This window comes from Aythya ferina (assembly GCF_964211825.1).
Source record: "Aythya ferina genome assembly, chromosome: 3".
Classification (NCBI taxonomy): Eukaryota; Metazoa; Chordata; class Aves; order Anseriformes; family Anatidae; genus Aythya; species Aythya ferina.
In genome coordinates, this window is record NC_140298.1 from 104,080 (window position 1) to 124,073 (window position 19,994).

The 19,994-nt window shown below is 42.2% G+C and overlaps 1 protein-coding gene and 1 long non-coding RNA gene across 17 annotated transcripts in view; both read right to left on the reverse strand.

The window, feature by feature from the left end:
* Positions 1–4,796: 4,796 nt before the first annotated feature.
* LOC311434498 lies at positions 4,797–8,136 on the reverse strand. The gene is made up of 3 exons (XR_014691537.1): positions 7,673–8,136; positions 7,434–7,536; positions 4,797–5,367 (listed from the first exon to the last, which is right to left on the reverse strand). It is a non-coding gene; the product is annotated as an uncharacterized lncRNA (long non-coding RNA).
* A 3,803-nt stretch (positions 8,137–11,939) lies between these two features.
* RIN2 (Ras and Rab interactor 2) overlaps positions 11,940–19,994 on the reverse strand; it is a 310,183-nt gene continuing 302,128 nt past the window's right edge. For 6 of the 16 annotated variants that reach the window (XM_084514283.1, XM_084514291.1, XM_084514295.1 and 3 more), the window contains 3 exons: positions 19,082–19,213; positions 16,804–16,967; positions 11,940–13,836 (listed from right to left, as the gene is read on the reverse strand). In XM_084514283.1, the coding sequence (XP_084370409.1) occupies positions 13,525–13,836; positions 16,804–16,967; positions 19,082–19,213 (608 nt within the window). In that variant the 3' untranslated portion in view covers positions 11,940–13,524. Of the gene's footprint in view, positions 13,837–14,362; positions 16,276–16,389; positions 16,473–16,803; positions 16,968–17,000; positions 18,195–19,081; positions 19,214–19,994 lie in introns of those variants that run through there. The other 10 variants (XM_084514289.1, XM_084514285.1, XM_084514290.1 and 7 more) reach the window with 5 other exon arrangements.

Here is a 19,994-nt window from a genome sequence, read left to right on the forward strand (position 1 = left end):
AATTCCAGACACTTACTAGTTGCACTGCATCTTTGACTCCATGAATTGAGAGTGCTTCTTGGGTCAGATGGTGAAGGATTTGATTGCTATATGCAGCCTCTTTCCCTCCTTTTAGTAGCAAGCCATTTCCACTAGCTATGGCCAAAGCAGACACCTGTCAGAACAGAATTAAAAAAATAAGAGAAAAAATAATCTGACTTCTCTGTGAGAATAACATCTGCAAAATAGAGTAAAAACAGGATTTTGAATTCTGCTGACTTACTCAATATTAATATATGGCACCAAGAAATTCTTCCAAGTCAGAACATGTAACTCCAGAAATGAAGTATCTTAACATTTCAGTAACAAACTTGAGCTTCAGGGTACTACTGGCAAAGGGAGACTGTAGTGAGTAAGTCAAAGGAAACCCTGAACATAGGCTCTGGCACAAATTTGGTAGCCGTATAAAACTATTTCAGATGCAAGAACTCTTATCCCTAATCATTCTGGCTGGAAGTAGCTAATAAACTCTTCCTATGAAGAACATTTTTGTTGTGCTGTCTTATACAGAAGCCTTTTATTTTATCGCACTAATTTCATGTTTATAACCAGAAGGTGACCTTGCCCTTGGTGGAGGGGAGTAGATGACCTTTAAGTTCCCTTCCAGGGAAGACCATTCTATGATTCTATGACACAGAATCACAGAATTTTCTAGGTTGGAAGAGACCTCAAGATCATCACCTCCCACTAGACCAGATTGCTCAAAGCCCCATCCAACCTGGCCTTAAATACTTCCAGGGATGGGGCATCCACAACTTCCCCAAGCAGCCTGTTCCAGTGCCTCACCACCCTCATAGTACAGAATTTCTTCCTTTTATCTAATCTAAATCTACCCTTTTAGTTTAAAGCCATTACTCCCTGTCCTGTCATTACACTCCCTGACAAAAAGTCCCTAGCCTAAAGCCTGCTTTAGGTGCTGGAGTGCCACTATAAGGTCTCCTCAGAGCCCTCTCTTCTCTAGGCTAAACAACCCCAGTTCTCTCAGCCTGTCTTAATAGGAGAGGTCCTCCAGCCCTCATCAACTTCGTGGCCCTGCTCTGGACCTGCTCTAACAGATTTATTTCTTATGTCGGAGTCCCCGGAGCTGAATGCAGCACTCCAGGTAGGGCCTCACAGGAGTGGAGTAGTTAGCGAGAATCACTTCCGTGGACCTTCTGGTCATACTTTTGATGTGGCTCAGGATACAGCCAGCTTTCTGGTTTGCAACTGCACATTGCTGGCTCATGTAGAGCTTTTCATCCATCAACGCTCCCAAGTCCTTCTCTGCAGGGCTGCTCTCAATCCACTCATCAGCCAGCCTGCATTCATTCTTGGGAGTGCCTTGATGATGGTGCTGAACCTTGCACTTCGCCTTCTTGAACTTCATGAGGTTCGCATGGGCCAACCTCTTAAGCATGTCAAGGTCAACTCAGACCAACTCCTTTTCCCTACTAGCGTCCTCTGGGTAAAAACAGTCACCATGTTTGATATTCTACCTCATCCTGCTGTCCACAATTTGAAAAGAAAACTGAAAAAATAGGCAATACTTCAGAAAGATACACTAAATGACAATGATCTAGGAACCTTGCCGTACCCAGATACTGCGTGTCTTTAACATATAAAACTAGACATTAAAATGCAATTTGATTGTATCTTGTTAAGAATCTGCCTCTCTGAAGATCAGCATCACAAAGGAAAGCTTCAGAGACAAGCTTATTTAAATAAAAAAATCCATTCCATAATGGGTTTCAAAACAGTTTGTTCCCTTTATATAATAGATCATGGCTATACTTCAGAATGATTGGATTTCTTGAAATCTATAGGAAGCAGTCTGTGAAATATGATCTCAGAACTTCGCCTTGTAAGTACTAGAGGCAAACATGCTATTTGTATATGCTCATTAGAAGCTAAACTGTTAGTCTGCAATTGTTTCACCTTTACTGTAACTCAAGACTGAACTCTGAGCACTGACTCAATTCCATGTATGCTATCTCCAGCTAGCTATCAGGCACACACTACTCCATGGAGAAGTCAAATATCCTCTGTAATTGCTTACCCGAACCAGTATGAGATGCAATAGTAAACTATTGAGGAAGCAACCTATCCTGTGCACTCAGAGTCCATCCTACTATCAGCTATAGCATGGGAGAGAAACCATATTATTCAGATGCAGAGCTATCAAAGATGATCCTCTGAAATTGCATTGGAGTACTTGAGGATGGGGGCTGGCAGGAAGAAAAGTAACAATGGCAGACAAGGGAGACTAGTGCCTTTTCCTTTCACATGAACTTTGCCTAGAGTATACTCCCCTTCAGTATGAAATGAGGACAAACACTCACAACATTCAGTTATGAAATATGAAGCTGCCCTTTGGCAGTCTCTTTTTAAGTGCCCATACCCATCCCTTGCTCCTCAAACACTTATATGTCAGAGAAATGCTCAGTCTTGCTAAAAATACCAGCAGTAAGAGCCTAGACTTACCTTTCCACAAGGGAGTAAAAGCTATCACTCTGCCTCAGTGCAAATATGCAGTATCGGTATGGGACAGACCACTCAAAGCCTAGAGCTTCTACTTTGTGCTAATTTTTTTTAGCATATATTCTTAACAGTTGTGGTTTGTTATTAATAATCTATGTTAAACATTTGAGGTTTAATCATAGCCTGCAGTTCAGCTGTACTAGGCATGGACAGGAAAGTGCTCATTGGTAGGAACCTCGAGAGTTGCAAGTTAAGCAGGGAACCTATGTTATAAGACACATGCAGAAACTGCACCACCTGAATGTAAGATAACTCCTCATCTATGTTGGGTATCAAAAACCAACGCTGAGTAACTCTCAACATTGCAGAAGCAAGTCCCAAGAATGTGTCCATGGAAAAAAAATTGGGATGACAACAGAACTCATTTCAGAATAATACAAGCAAAAAGTCTTTTGAGGCAAGACTTCTTGCAGCCTTCCAATAACTCACCAATAGAAATATACTTTTGTTATCAAATTATCTCTCTGCCCTCCTCACATACCTGTGGAAGACCGTCAGGACGGGACTCAAAAAAAATCACAAGAAGGACCCCAACAGGCACTGTCATCTGCTCCAACTCTAGATCTTTTGCTGTTCATGTTCTCCGAACTATGCACCCGATGCTGTCTCCTGTGAAGATGCTGCAATCTGACATAGCCCAATAGCCAAGCTGTTCAGCTTTGATGTAGACAGACTTAGACGTTTCAACAAAGGAAGTGCCAATCTTCCTAGAAGAAAGAAAAAATTGTGCTCAAGATAGATTTATCTGTCTAGTTTCAAAAGTGACCTAATGGTCAAACTAGGAAAAAAAAGCAGCTGTTTCCCACGCCACAGCAAGAAACCTACCTAAAATGAACAATGTAAAGCATTAAGTTCAGTAGCTACAATAAAACGGCTCAAATTTGACAACGATTTCACATATTTGTGAATCATTTAGGTGTATCACATATACACCTAATATGATAGGAATGATTTGCATATGAAGTAACATCCGCAAAGACAAAGTTTGTCCTATTTCTAGTACCATTACACAACCGTGTACCTGAATTTCTTACAAATTTCTACCCTTGCGATATTCCTGGAAGGTTTGGGCAGTAATTGCCTCTTTCTATTTCACAGATAGAAATCCCAAAGAGCAGAGGAACACATAGCATTTCAAATTGGGCAAGAGCTGCCAGAGTTTTCTAGTCTGAACACATTCAGGTAGGAAGGTTACTCGGAAATGTCCCTCCAGGCATTCTCCTCAGTAAAAAATAGTTGCCATATGTCTTTTACTGAACATTAAAATTTGTGATGTGCCAGTTCCACACATTTTCTAACCTAAAACCAGCTTCCTGATGCACCACTCTAACAAAAAAGAATGGATTTAGTCTATGCTGCCTGAACTGTACTTTCCTCAGTCAGAAGGTAATGTGGTTCTTTCCGGAAAGCATCATTTTTAAGTACCAACCTTCCCCACAGGGGCCAAACATTACATTAACCAGCCCAGGAGAATATTCATGCCATTTCATGCATGACAATAACAGGGAAGATACTTGCTATATTTAATTTCTAAAGTGAGCCTCCTTTGGCAAAAGACAACAGTATTTTATTTTTATTTTTTTTAAACAATGCTGTGGGTTGCTGCTTTCAAAGGCCTCTCTCTCTGTCTTCTCTGATGAAAACATCTCTTATGTAATTATGGAAGCTGCAGCTGTTTACACTGACAAGCTCTCAAAGTCCTGGGTTCCCTAATCTGTGACAGCCATAATAGCCAATTGCAGGTGACAGAGTATTCTAGTTCTACTCATTTCCTTTGAGGCCCAGAAAAGCTCATGACAACAGGTGTTCCGTGAAAGGACCCGGAATATTACCTTTATTTTCAGCTTCTTCTAAGTCCTTTTTGCTTGCCAAGGACATTTCTTTTCTCTGATCAGTTAATAAGTCAGTGAGACAATAAAAAATCTCCGCTCTCCAAAAGAGAAAAGTTTCTGAACTGCATTCTTATATGAAGTCCATGGTGTTTGACATCTGGCTCACTTCAGCTCATTCCTACTGACACATCTTCTTACTGTCTTGATGCCCTGAATACTTGGAGCCAGCTGATTTTTTCCAGGACCCATTTGTGTTATAAACCTGTATTTTACAACTTGCCACATGTTCACAGCCTTAAAGAGTGAGGACATACTGTTCTCTCACCTGCTCAAGCTGCAGAGCTGCCAGGGTCCTGCCACCAGCTTGAGACATTTCACCCTGCTGCTCCACTGTAGGGGCCTGCCAAAACAAACAAACAACCAACCACAAGACATGCAGACAAAGGTTACAGCCCATGTGGAAGGAAATGAACACTAACCTTTCAACTTCCAACTCCTTACTCAAAGCAGGAAAACAGGTATGGTCTTAAGAGACATATCAAAGAAATTTACTGTATGCCAGAACAGGAAAATCTCTATCAGATACCAAAATGCTGCCGTGGTCCCCGAGCATAGCCCTTTTCAAGGCATCACAGAGATTCAGTAAGATCATCCATGTCATAGGGAACAAACAAGTATACAACTTGTATCAAAAAGACTTGACAAAGAGCAAAAGAATACAGGGACAGCTAAATCTCAGGGTGTAAGGAGGCTACTGAAAACAGGGAGGCATCCTTTGAAAAAGTTTAATTATATAACTACTGAAAAGAGAAAAGATTGCAAAATAATATGGGAATGTATAAACAATATGGGAAGCCAAAACCAGCCTGAGTAACAGCTTGCAGAATAGCTGCTCTCTCTCCGCTCTGTGTACGTTGAAGGGCTTCTACAGAAGAAAGGTTTTTTTTCTTAGCATGGATGTCAAAGAATCCATCTCAAACTGAAATGATACCAAACAAGTTTTGAAACAGAAACAGAAGTAACAAGTCATAAGGCTCAGGCAGCATTTCACTAAGGAGTTCTCAAGGAGCTCACGGATAAGCTATGTTTTCACTTTTAACTCTCTTGAAATTGTCTGTAGAACAGATAACTTGAAACGTGACTAATATGCCTGGACTTCTATTTAAGAAGTATCCTACAGAAATTGCCAGAGCAGGAATTCCCATGTTAAGGAAAATAAAAGGAGGTAATAGTGGGAAGCGTAAGAAAAGAACTAGTGGACACTTGATTAATAAGACTTAATTAAGGACTGTTAAAACAGCTTTTTAAAGCGAGGTCATGTGTTATAACGTGGAGTGTATTTTTGTGTTCTTTGAACACAAAAGGGGTGTTGGACCAGGTGACCTCTGGAGGTCCTTCCAACCTCAACCAGCCTGTGATTCCTTTGCAGCCACTATGCAACAAAATAGCAACTACAATTCACAGCAGATAAACATAAAGCAATGCAGAGGCAAAAGGGGAAATCAGGCCTTCGTACTACACACAATCCTATGAAAACATAACTTCAATGCTCATCAGCATTGAACAGCAACTTCCCTGTTTAACCTTTTGGAAAAGGCCTAGGAAAGGCAACAAAAAGCATCACCAATCTAATCAAAACTCAAAGGTAGCCTTGCTATCTCATAAACTGAAGGTTCATTTGCATCTTGGATGCTACACAAAATTATATTTTTGCCCACCTTCAAAAGGTCACAGTAGAATAAAAACAGTTTCAGCCAAGAGAAACAGGGATCGCCAAATGTTTGGAACAGTTTCTGTAGAAAAGGACTAAGAAAAAACCTTTTTCACGTGAAAAAGAGATGAGGGAAAAGACAACGTCTCATGTCATAGACGTTGAACAGAGATTGATAACCCATGTTCTCTTTCCATACAGAAGGTGGGGGCATCAAAAGCTAGCAGGAAGCAAATTTCACTCCTCCTGCCCACAAGCACACACAAAATAAAGGAAGCAGTTCTTCACATAGTGAAGCTAGCTCCAGAGTTTACACACAATACCTAGTTAAGGCTCGTGACTCCTGTGACCCATGGATGCTAAGTGTTTACATGGGTTCAAAGGATATGACCAATTTTTACAAGAAATCCATTAAGCATTTTTATGCTTAAAGGCATTTGCTTGTCTTAAAGTGCAAGTCACAAGTATCACTCTATACTTGTTCTATTCTGCTAGGATCACAGATCTTTGGTCTGACTTCCTGTAGCCATTGTTACATTGTCACAGCAACACAGAGGCAGGAAAACATTCCTACATACAGAAACAAATGACTGAGTCATAAAAAGAATTTAGGATAAAAAAATTAAACTGCACACTTAGTTCAGCAGTACATTCTATATGAACACTGTGAAATCTGTTCATCTGATTCGTGTCAATATAGAACAATGCTAGGTCCACATGATGAAATGTGACCTTCTCTCTTACATACCCTTGTATAACCACAAGTCTAAGAGAAACAGAGTGGTTAATGTATATACTTCCTGTACTTTGCAAAAGAATGGTCTAGCAATTCGTGTCAGTAGAGTGTTTGGAGGGTAAACCTTGAGACTCGGGTCTAGGGGATAAGAGAACAAAGGAGTTTTCAAAAACTGCTGACTTTTGCATGGGGCGCTGCACGGGTCTCTGATATCCGAGCTAAGAGATCACCAAATTAAGAGGGGGGGGGGGGGGGGGGAAGCTGAAGAACAACCAAAGGATAAAGCCTGGGGGGAAGACTACGAGCCCTCAGTACGAGCGACCCCCAGAGGGACCACCGGAGACTGATACGCATGCATCTGTGGGATGATTCGGTTCCTGTGAAACTAGTTATAATAACCCTGCCTTTTCCAAAAGTGGTGCTGAATATGTATTAGCCTAGGAGCATAAAAACCAGCCGCCTGATGTAATAGGTGTGCGTCTTGGTGTAGTGGAGACTCCTGGCGCACCCAGCGCTGTTTGCTTGCCTCTGTTCATTTAATAAATTGTAAACTTTAATTGCAATCCTATTTGGGACTCAGTCATTTATTACAGCTCACCTGGGATGGCTTTGGTTCCTGAGTTCTGATTTGATCTAGGAGAGGCGCCACACCATTTGGTGGCTCCTGTCCGAGTCTTGTCTGGAATAACACCATCTTGAACCTGAATAAAGGCAAGCAAAGTTATTAATATTTTTTTATGAGCTCCCTTGACAGCTGCAGCACTATATTTTGCCTGTAATTCTGTGCGTGAAGGTCCGAACGAAGACGACGGAGTTGTAAGTGTTTAAGGAGCATACCATTCGGTTGGGTGGGATTCGGTTGCCTGTGTGTGTAATCTCAGTCACACTTAGTTCCGAAGTGAGTGTGGAGGTCTTCTAACCATGGTTCCAATCTCCAGTGAGGGACTTGGCCGGTGAAGGACCGAAGCGATTCCTATAGGATTTGTGGGTGGGTGATAGGTCCTAAACCCTCTGCAAGACACTCTTACTAAGGTAACCAAGGGCTGTAGGGATTGCCATAGTAAAATTCCCAGATGGGTCAGACAGAATTGAAGACCAAGGACCAGAAGAAAGGGAGCAAATTTCCAGACATACCACCAGAAAGTCCATTAGGAATAACGGTTAGAAACTGGAACGAGAGGGGCCCCAGAAAATGAAAGAGTAAATTAAAAATGGCCCAGTATTATATGATAGAATGACCCAAAGAAGCCCACCCGCCGCCTCGCCCCGTCCTGATCCGGCCCAGCCCGCCCCGGGGCGCCACTAACCACCAACGTCGCTGCTGCACGGCCTGGCCCGACAGCTTCCGCCCATAGTGCCGGCAAGCCCTGCATGCCGCTTCCGCCCTGGGTTCGTCCGAACCAATCACGAAGCGCTTCCGCCCTCAGCGAAGGCATGCCCTGACATGACTTCCGCCCTCGACTCCCACCCAAAAAGAAAGTGCTTCCGCCCCGATTGAAGGCATGCCTTCAATCACTGCCGTCACTTCCGTCCTCGGTTCCCTTCCGCTCACAAAGCCGCTTCCGCCCACAGTGTCCATCGAATAGACCTGGCAGCTGCCCCCCCCTCCCTTCCCCCCCAAAAAAAGGGCGGGGAGGAGACGTGACAGCATCTGCCCTATAATCCAGCAAAAATCATAAGAGACCTAGAACAGCAGAGCAAACACACAAAGTAACACTGACATCCTGTCCATAAACACGCTATAACGATCACTCCCCTGAGAAAGAACTGCATGCAATACAGGCATCTGGTACTACATTAGTTTATTCTAAGAGATCCTACTAGTTGTTACCTCAAAAAGATGCGCGTACCGCTCTCTACTTGGAAACGCATCAGTCCATAGACTCTGACCCACCTGAAGAACCCTGCAACTGACTGAAGGAAAAAATCAAAGCACTTACCCCAAAGAGCAGCCCAGGCAGAAGGAGCTCTCTTAATGCACACCTGGGGCTCATCTACCATTTGGCCCCATCCAGCACCCAAACCCAATCACCTGGGAAAGGGGAGGGGAAAGCACAAGAAAGTAGAAAGAGAACAGAAGGAGCAGCAGCTTTAGTGTTTATTATTATTATTATTATTATTATTATTATTATTATTATTATTATTATTATTATTATTATTATTATTATTATTTTAAATCTTGTTTAGCTCAACAGCAAGCAGAGTGCAGACGAGAACTCTGTGCTTTTGCTGCACGTCCCGCCTCGCCGCCTGCAGTTCTCCATTTCCACCAGCAGGCGGCAGGGTCTCTCAGGGGTTGCCCCCAGCACGTCTGGGGTTCTGCCGGGGTTCCATTGCGCGGGTGTGCCGAGGCTCCCAGACTCTCCTCTGGGATCCCCGGCCCAAGACCCAACCCCAGACGGTTGACCCCAGACCCTCAAGCCCAAACCCTCGACCCCAAGCCCCAATACCAAACCATCAACCCCGGACCCTCAAGTCCAGACACTTGACCCAGACCCAGAGGCACCCCGAGGCCCGTACAGGAGCCCTGGACCCCAGAGCAGACCATGAGACCTGACTCCAAGCAATGACCACAAATTCCAACACTGAGTCCCCACTCCCGAGGTGGCCCCAACCCCAGAGCTGACTCCAATCCCTGACCCTTGTAATGGACCCAAACCCCCAACCTCAGACCCAGAGCTAAGCCTGAGCCACAAACCTGAGCCCCAAACCCAGACCCTCAATCCCAGACTCTCAACCCCGGACCCTTGACCCCAGAGCCCCTGACCCCGAGACCCAGACATGTATCTGAGCCCCAGACCTGGGACCCAATCCTGACCTCCATACCCGGAACTAGGCCCAATACCCATACCCAGACATGGGCCCGAGCTCTGGACCCAAACCCAGGCATGAGCCCTGGACCCGGACTTGACCCCGAGCCTTTGACCCTGAGTCCCAAACCCAGAGGCTGACTCCAGACACTTGACCCTTGACTCCAGCGCCCCCCCCCCCCCTGGAGTTAACCCCAAGCCCCAGATCCAAGCCCTGGACCCCGGAGATGACCCCAAGCCCTGAGACCGGAGATGACTGAGCCCCTGAACCCTGGAGCTGACCCCGACTCTTGACCCCTGGAACAGACTGTGGAACCAAATTGAAAACCCCAAGCCCCGACCCCGGACCCTTATGGCTGGATCCTGAACCCCGACCCTCGACCCTGAGCCCTAACCCCAAGCTCCAGCCCCAGGCCCCAGCCCCTCAGCCCTGGACCCAGACTTGACCCAGGGCCCCAGACCGGGAGGTGACCAGAAGCCCTGGCCCTGAGCCCAGAGCTTACCACGCAACTAACCCTGAACCCAAAACCCAGACCCAAAACTGCGGACTCAAACCCCGGACCTGAAACTTGAACCCCAGACCCTTGACCCCGGAGCTCCCATCCTGGGTCTAGCTGTGAGCCCCGGACCCAGGCGCTTGTCCCTCGCCGTCTCCCTGGCTTCCCCCTTCCGTTGGCTGAGCTGCGCCTCACCCCAAGGCTTCCTCATGGGCAGCTGCTGGCAGCAGGGCCTGGCTGCTGAAAGGGTGGAGCGGCCTCCTGCTGGCTGCGCTCCAGAAGCCTGAGGGCTCAGTGGGCTCCTGCTGAAGCCGTGCTTGCACAGCCCCAGAGCACTCGGGGGGGTCGGCAGCTGGGGCCCCTGCACCTTGCCCCCTGCCATGACCACTGTGGCGGCAGCTTCAGCTGGCAGCAGCTCTCCAGCAACCTCCAGAGCCTTGTCTTCTCCGTGGAAACAGTCCTGGGGGATGTTTTCCCTTACCCAGGCATGTCGTAGAATAGCCCTCAGCACAGCACAGCCCAATAATTTCTGTGCTAACACCCAGCACTTTACCCACCACAGGCTTTGTGCACTTGTGTTCCTGGCACAGCAGAAATAGTCTGCTCCCCCCAACCTGCCTTGTGATACTGCAACAACTGGCATGGAAGGCAGACTGTCTGGAAGGTGACTGCTTTTAGGATTACAGACAAGAAAAACAGCACAGAGAAACAAGAGATTTGGCTTAATCTACTGCAGATGGCATGTTGTCATTTTTCAATATATACTTTTTGTGAATTCACAACTCATACCCTCACATAACCTCTGCTTGTATGTTAAGCCTCTTTCTAGCAAGATTTAGGGATTTATTACCTCCAGCTTTATTTCCTTTGCCTTTTTTTATTACTTCTCTGTGACAGACAAGAAGCAGCACTGAGTGACAACCCCATTTAAAAGCTTTTTCTTGTTTCTCACTATTTTAGAATATCTATTATCTAACTCTGAGAAGAGATGGAATAACTTGTTTTTACAAGTCCAAATTCCTTTCCAAGTTTTGGTATCACCTGTTTCCTGGCATTATGAGAAGTGAGAATTTGCACAGCAAAGGGAAGAAAGCGTTCTACTTTTCAAAAGACAATCGCTTAAGATTAGTGGAATCATCCTGAGGTGGTTTGGGCACGTGTTTCCCTTTTTACACTCTTTTCTTAGTTTCATGCCTGAAATTCTGAGTTTCTCAACCAGAGAAACTTTTTTCCACCTCTGCCCCGATCCTTTCTTCCCCTAAGAGAGCTGCCATCATATGGAGATAGTAGAATTTTCTTTAGCACTGAATGTCAGACTTAACTTTGCAGTGAGTGGTTCAGCAGTCAAGCTGTCTGCACACTTTGCCTGCTGACTGAACAGGCTCAATCTAAGAAGCACCAAGTTCACTTCATCTACACATTATTAGTCTGTTTAAATAGTTAACAAAATTGTGATAGTAGTTAATACTGTATTAAAAAAAAAAAAAAAAAAAAAAAGAACCAGTGAATTGATGTCTAGCCTTGAGAGTACAACCACTGCTATCTAACAACACAATTATTTTTCTGCTTTGGTCTTAAATCAAATTACTTCATGCATTCAACTTCCCACAAACTACTTTATGTAGCATCATCTTTACGTATTGCATCCTTCCCTTGCAAAGATTTTAAAGTAGGCCAAGCAGTAAAAGAGTAAGTAAAATAGAAACAGTATTGTCTACTGATACACAAACATTCACATCCAGAAGTGTGAATCACTCCTAAACAAAATGAAAAAATCACAGCACACAACATCCAAAATTATATTCAGTATTACAATGTATTACGTGCAAAACTCACCAATTACCTTTTACAAAACGCAATACAAACAGTTACTAGGGGTTTCAAATACAAGGCAAACTAACATTAAAAAATGCTACAGATCTTTGTATGTACAATACACATTGCTCATGACATACTTCTGCAGTCATCTGCCTTACATTGTGCTGCTCACACTGCATTTGGAGAAAACCCTGCATCCCTCTAAAAAGAGCAGCCATACCTGACTTAAGGAGGTCAACCTGACCCACAGCACAGCACCATCTATCTTGCACAAGTGTACAGAATACACATATTAAATACCGTTTTATCTTTGTATATGTAGGACTCTGACTTCACACATCACCCACTGAGTAACTTAGAATCATGAAATGCTACAACACACTCCTCAGTCCAAAGCACATTTTGATGGTGCTGACAGACTATACAAAATGGTTAGCATTCTCATTCACCTTATTAATACATCTGATCTTCCACCAACACAAATAGTATCTGGGATAGATGCCATCAAATCCCTCTACATATCTACAATAATGTTTACATATAAGTTCCTTACCAACCTCCTTTGCTTATTTTCTGCAAGGAGCCTGAACCAGCAGACTAACATGTTTTAATCCTAAAACAGGTTCTCTAAATTCTTTCTCTGCCCCTTCCCTACGTCCTTTTCTTTCAACTTCCTGTTCCAATCACCTAGTTCTATCTTACACAATGCATATAAACAATAAACCAGGAAACAGTACCTCAAGTTCATATAAAGGCACTGAAATAACCAGTGCCAATGTTACAATCTTATACATAACAGAAATTTCATAAAAAAACTCTCCTATAACAGGAAAAGAAGAGAAACCAAAGAGACTTTTAATGCAATGCTTTAAAACCAGCAAGAGATTTATTCTTGTATATTAAGTGTTAAAATCACATGCATAATTATATAATACTTTATAGTTAAAAAAATATTTTAAAAACCAACCCTGACAGTTTACCTGCAACTGCTATAAAATTTCTAGGAAATATATATAAAACAGGAAGCTTTTCTGTAATAAAAAAAATTAGAAAAGGATGCAATCATCCAGGTAATTATGAGTTAATTGATGCCCTGCATCGGACAGTCTTGTTTAACTCATGCTGGTGAAACTGAGCATACACCAGACAGTTTACTGAAGTATTTGTCTAGCATACATATATTTAAAATCAAAGTGACATTTGGCTAAAGGATGAGTGTAAGAAAATAGATTTTGGCTCACTACAACAAAAACTTGCAGAAGGCCAGAGTATAATATGTTTCATTTCATGAGAGTCTGTGGTACAAGAAATTCAGCTTTTGTGGGCCGTTTACTCAAACATGCTGGTTGAATATCCTGTACAACTGGTCATACGCATGGTTTATATGTTTGCAGGTGTTTTTGTTGTTGTTGTTTTTGTAAGCAACGCTAGATGTGTCTGCATGTGTTTTACTAGGCATGGATGGTTTAAAACCTGCATAGATTGTTTTAGATCCTAAGGCAGGCAGCCAACAAAGATGTTTTTAACAGTTAAGCAACAGAAATTAAACTGCAGATTACTGATTTTAAGAAGCAGAGTTGTTCTGAAAAATGGCACCATAAGGATCACTGTTAATGCGCTTGTAGACAAAGTGAAAGACCTGGGGTTGTGGACGGCTATGCAACTCAGCCTTAATCTTCTGAGGGTAGGTATCTTCTGTCAGTTGCTGCCAGGTGTCATCAATGAAAAGAAACAGACTATATTCTTTTGGATTGTCCACTTTAAACTTCTCAGCACAAAGCTGACATACATCTTCTGTAGTGATATATGGCCTTACTAGTAAGGTCTTTCCTGTACATCCACTGTTAACTTCCTGGAATGCAACTCGAAGGTAGTTCTGTAGAATAAGAAAACAGACATCAGAAAATAAAACAAATAAGAACTCTGAAAACTCCAGAGACAGCAGTGAACACCAAATATGTAATTATGAAACACACACCAGTGGTTCCTGTAAATTCTGCCAACCCCATGAATTGCTATGGTGGTGGTGAAACTGACAAATCTCTTGTGGGCATAATCAAAACCCAGGAAGTCAACATCCCTCTTTTTCCTTAATTTGCATTCTAGTCCTGCAGCTAAGAGTGAACAGATACAGCCTTTAGAGCAGATGGAAAGCTCTGGCAGTTTCAATAGGACTTCACATTAAGCTTTAATCGGTAACAAAATTCTGAAAAGCAAAATAAACATCTTATGCAGCATGCCCAAGAGACATTGTTGCTGCCACTGCTAGGTCAGTACTAGAAAACAGAAGCTTCATACAATGTTAGTCAGAAAGGAGAAAAAAAGCTTATTTTAAGAAAATAAGGGTGTTGACTGCATGATAAACATCTATTTGTGCTCTCATGCTGTAGCATGCAAAAGGTAGTAATTCATCTTAATTTATAGTAACTATCAAGTCACATGTCTGAATATGATGCAACAAATTTTGTGTGATGGCATTTTCTTTTTTTTTTTTTTTTTTTAATAAGACAGAGGGATGCCAACATTTACTCTGCCACATTTGAGTAAAGTTATATAATCTTGAGGCAAAAGCTGGATCTTTTTTCTCTATTGAGATTGAACATATGCCCACAGTTCTGATAACAGGGTTATATTCTAAATATGCTTTGAGAGGAAATGTAGTTCTACCTTACAAAAAGCATTTGTAAAGAAATATGAAAAGCAACAACTAGAAAAGAAAAATAGACACATGAACAAAGCAGCCTTCTGTTGAATGCTTTTTTTGTTGCTGTTGCTTTTTCTTTGTTTTGGTGTGTTTCAACAAAGAATTAACTGGAATTGAAGACTCAAAAGTAGATTGGGAAAATCAAGAAAGATTTGTTTACTGAGTGAGCTTGTACCTGTGTCTGTATGCTAAATGAATTAAGATGATCTCAGTTCCAAAGAGCATTCCTGTCTTTATTAAAGATTTTTTTTTTTTTGATAGCTTGTAGACTGAAACACTGAAGAGCTTTTAAACCACTGGGACTGAGCCCACCTGGGCAAAACTTGTCTATTTTTGTTATCTAACTTGAAGTAAAAAATATAAGCAGCCCTACATAAGGTCAAGTATACCACAGTTCTAATTTCTAGTACAATTAACACACAGAAGGTGCATTTTTAAATGCATGTGCTTTCAGGCAGGCAGAATTGCTTTAAGGGGAAGCTGATGGTTGCACAAATAAGTCATATAGTAAGTATCAAAATTATTTTTGCAGTATAAGAAAGTTGTCTAATCATCATCAATATATGGATTTTTGACTTTTCCATCCCTTTGAAGGACAGAGGATGAAGGTGTTCAGAAGCCCAAAAGCTACAAGGCTGTGAGACCATCACAGATCAGTAGGTGCTGATGCAAGTTGGTTTGATGCAAGTTGGTTTGATGCAAGACAAATTAGTACAGCTGAATTTGTGTTACAGGTTTGTCACAAGGAAGGTGCTTTATTTCAAGGACTATGGGGCACTGAGAGAAAAGATGGAAAACTGGCATTCTAAGCAGGCAGAAGAGACTCTCTTTTGAAAGGGACAACAGAATGAGAAGCAGTGTACACACACAGCGCCGGCTCTTCCCCCATCCCCTGCACCCTCCCAGTTCCACCATGGCACCCGGCTGCACTTCAGCTTGGCTAAAGTTGATTTGATGAGTAAGAGGTCAGACAGAACAAGATCCTATCAAAAGAATCTTCCATGCCATCCAGCAGAGATACAAGAGGATGAATTTTCCTATGAATGGTGCACTGTTTTTGCAAGAAAGAACATCAGATTTAAGTAGCTTGAGACTCCACCTAAACACAAGTAAGCACAATATAATATATATCCCAATAAGATGGACTAGGTTTGAGCACTGATCGTAGAGTTTGGTGTTTCTGTTAATTGTCTGTCCTCCTAAGAGGAGAATTGCACAAGACTGCTTCTTCACCCCGAACTTTCTTGTTCAGTGTTGCTGTGCAGTCCTTCGGGTGGACGTGGATAAAGTAGAGGAAGCCTCAATTGGAAAGTTTCATGATCTTCTGATGCCACACCCTCATTTCTCAAGCTCTTAACTACATCAAAACTAACTGAAGGTTGTCATTAACCTCTCCAAAAACTTTGTGCTGTGGACTATTAACAAGTGAAAGAGTAGTAAATCCTTCCTTCTTGACTCCAACATCTTCCCTACATCAGTTTGTGGACTGAAATATCTGAACAGCCGGTCACCAGCATCCTATGGTTTTATGTTAAAGTCATGCAGGCCTGTTTTTTAAAGACGAAACAGTCTCGACTTTTGTCATTCTTCAGTTGAAGTTAATGCCCTACTCTGAAAAGAGCAGAAAGAAATGGTGGGGAAAAAAGAAACACACATGAAAAGATCCACATTATAGAATACTACTCTTTGCATTAACTTTAAAACTGTAGGAAACTATTCTCCCACCTCTCCTCTGTGCCACCTGCTGTATGCCACCATTAGTCACTGGGGAGCTGTGCTGATTTATACCACCGGAGACATGATTTGTTCTTTTTAGCAGTAGAGCACACCAAAAAAAAAAAAAAAAAGCTAAATCAAAGATAGGATTCAGTTTGTCCATACTCTGAGTGACTTAGATGGAAGGGAGGGTGGGAGGGTGCATATTTAGCACTTTCTTCAGATATCATAATTGAATTATGTTATAAAGTACAAAGACTTCAGAACTGAGGAAAGTTTGCCAGCCCCTGTTCTCAGCACTGCTTCACTTCACTGACGTCATACCCCCATGGCAATCATAATGAAACAAACCTCTCAAATTGACATTTTCAACAAAACAATTTCTGGTTGCATTTGTTTTAGTTCTTAAGCCCTGGACTGTACCTGAAAATCATCAACGGAAGGTATTGTCCTGTTAGTTGTCCTCCTTTTGTGCCATTGCCGAAGAGTATCTCTGGCTTCTGAACTTAGCAGTCTGGCAGCTTGCTCTTCCTGAAAATTCTTGATCAGTGAAAGTGCTCCATAAGCGCTTGTCAAGTAATAGCCTCCTGTGAAGGACAGCAAGGGAATAAATTCTCAGAGCGGTCACAACCACAACGCTAGTTCTTAATTTCACAGATCTCACACTAGTTCTCACAGTTTCTATATACAATTGCTATATATTTTAGAGTTGCTGTATTCAACTGTCAAAATATTTATGCTTATGAACAGCTAGTTTTCCTGCTACCTATTACATGGGATGTTAAGAGAGATGCAGTAGTCCATATTATCACACTCCATATTATCAAGTGGTACAGTAATAATCTAACTCTGGATCCAGTAGCACTGGGGATAGCTGGTTACTTATGTGACTCGTGTAAGATGCTCCTTTGCTCCTGAACATTTTTACAAAGCTGGAACAAGAGTTTTCTCCTAAACAGTTTCCAAACATTTACTCCCTTCCCAAGCTTTGAGAATTGATGCAGTAAATGTAACTGTTTAAATGAAATGGAAGTCAGTCTACCACTGTTCAGGAATGCAAAAGCAATTATGTTCAGTGGCAATGAAATAATGACAGATTTAGACTCACACTCACATCCCAGAATTTGCTCATTTTTAAAAAGACAACTCTGTTTTTTTCACCTTTTTAGCATTCCCCATAATGTTCATCTAATTCAAGAGGTGATGTCTGCAGTCCTCCTTACATACTTCATTGTCATTACACGACTAGAGAATACATTTAAAGACAAGATGGAGTTGCTGACATACAAAAGAAGCTGCAGGTCACAAAGGAAAACAGTCTCAGCACAAGATAACAGTCCTCAACAACCACTGGAAACAAAAGACATGCCTCTCATTTGTTTTATTTTATTTTATTTTTTTTTTTAATTATTTGCACAGTATAGTACAACTATGAATCAGGACAGTCTACTGATGGAGTGATTCAAAGACATACTCTATACTCATACTGTATGCAATTTTCAACATTTCAGAACAGCATTCTCGTGGTCTTTAACTTTGCCACAGATTTTATACACAAACACATACAAGACTTATGAGCCAAACTGGACAACACATTACATTTGAACTGCAAAACCCCAAAGCACTAAACAAATTTTTTTCTGCGCAGCATAGTTCAGCTGGTGCTGAAGACAGGGCCAAACAACAGCTGGACTTCTTTTGCTGAATTAAAAACACCGTGACTCAATAGTTTGGTAACTGTGTGTTCACCATCTCCAGTTTCACATCTCAAGTATTTTCCACGCAAAGGCTCCTGGACGATGCACTAGAGGATGCTGTATACACAAAGGCAAAGAACAGACTAGTGCCAAATGGGAGGAATCCTGGCAAGGCTCTTTCATACATACCAACGTGTAAGAGAATACAGCGATTCCACAAAGCTGAAAGGTAGCAGGGACATGAAACGCGAACACACAAAATCACAGCTGAGCTTGGTTGAAAGAACTTTTAAAACTTCTTCATAAAGCAGTAGATTCTGGGGCCTACCTACCAAGGTTTTCAGAATATGTTTTTGTTCAAAACACCACCAGGAAAACAGAGAGGAGGGAGATTTCCCTCTCTGTACTGTATTTCAGCCACAGGCCAAGAGTACCTTCGTAGCCTTAGTAAATGTATTCCTAGGGCTCATAAAAATGCTTTGTGAGAAACAACTATTGGGAAGAAGTGAAGACCACCAAAGGGGATGTGTTCTCAAAAGTGCTGCCCTGGTACACAGCTCTCCAAGAAAAAGCTCTCCACAAAGCACCAAAGCCAGGCCCCATTATACATCACAACTAAACTGAATGCTGCAGCCCTATAGGACATTAGCCCTCAGCATATTTTCAGGCTAAACACAGGGACATATAGGGACATACACATTTGGCATCTGCACAGTGCTTGTGTTTGCTTGCCAAGTCATGAAACCCAAGATATTCCCTCATAAAGGAGTATACACCAGTAGCTTCCCTGATCACTGAAGCCTATACACCTCAAGCAAATGAACTCTTAATGTAAGATTGAAAGAATTAGGATGTTCTCTTGTTATGCTATCGGCACCACTGGCTTTAGCACTCCCCTTGAGAGTACTTCTACATGGACAAGGTAACAGCAGCTACACTGTGATAGAAAGTCCCCCTTCCCTAGTTCTTTGCCTAATTCTAATAAAAATCAATAAGAACATTACCTTCTCCATGCAGCAAAGATGGATCCAGCAATTCCATCATGTACTCAATCTCAGTATCCAGCTCCAACATGTCACACTGGGCTAATACGTATGTTAGCACAGGCAAGAAGTCATCAGCTCCATATAACCTCCCTGGGGTGAAAGGAACACAGAGACAGACAATGTATTTTTACCAGTTTTGTCATCTGAAAGCAAAGTATTGTTTTGCTGCCTTTTCTGACCAACAAGTTTATATTGCTCTACAGCCTTCTGTTCTCAACATGTGGCCAAGAGAATGTAATCTCTCATCTTGAGGACTTTAGTGTTAGGTCAGAGGTTGGACTAGGTGATCTTGGAGGTCTCTTCCAAGCTAGATGATTCTGTGATTCTGTGATCTGGCACTCAATGGACAGGAGACTCACACTAGCTTGAACCCTTATTTCCAATGGGCACAAATCTGGTGATGCATGCCTTGAAGCATGTGAGGGAATGTAAAGACTGGATTCACCTTGGAATCAGTTCAACTGGTCAACTCCCAAAAGGCTAATCCTGAAATCCAGACTGGCTTCCACTCCACTTCTATCACAGGCTAATAGAAGATGAATAGACATTTTCTTTTTCAATGTAGGGGACACCTACTTTCTGGAAAGATGCAGCCACAAATATCAATTTGAATTTCAATCTCAGGAGAGAGGCCTGAATATAAAAGCCTATTAGACTTCACATGAAAACTGAGTTCCTTTTCTTGACCTATCATAGTTAAAAATACTAGTGAGCAAAGCCTCATAAATCATCCCCAAACGGCTGCTGAAGCACCATCAGCAAAAGTAGCACATGGCTAAAGCACAGATGGCTACCTACATCTGTTTGTGCATTTATCACATTTAAACTTTGTTTAGAAAATTAGCATATGGGACAAATTAGTAAAATTAGT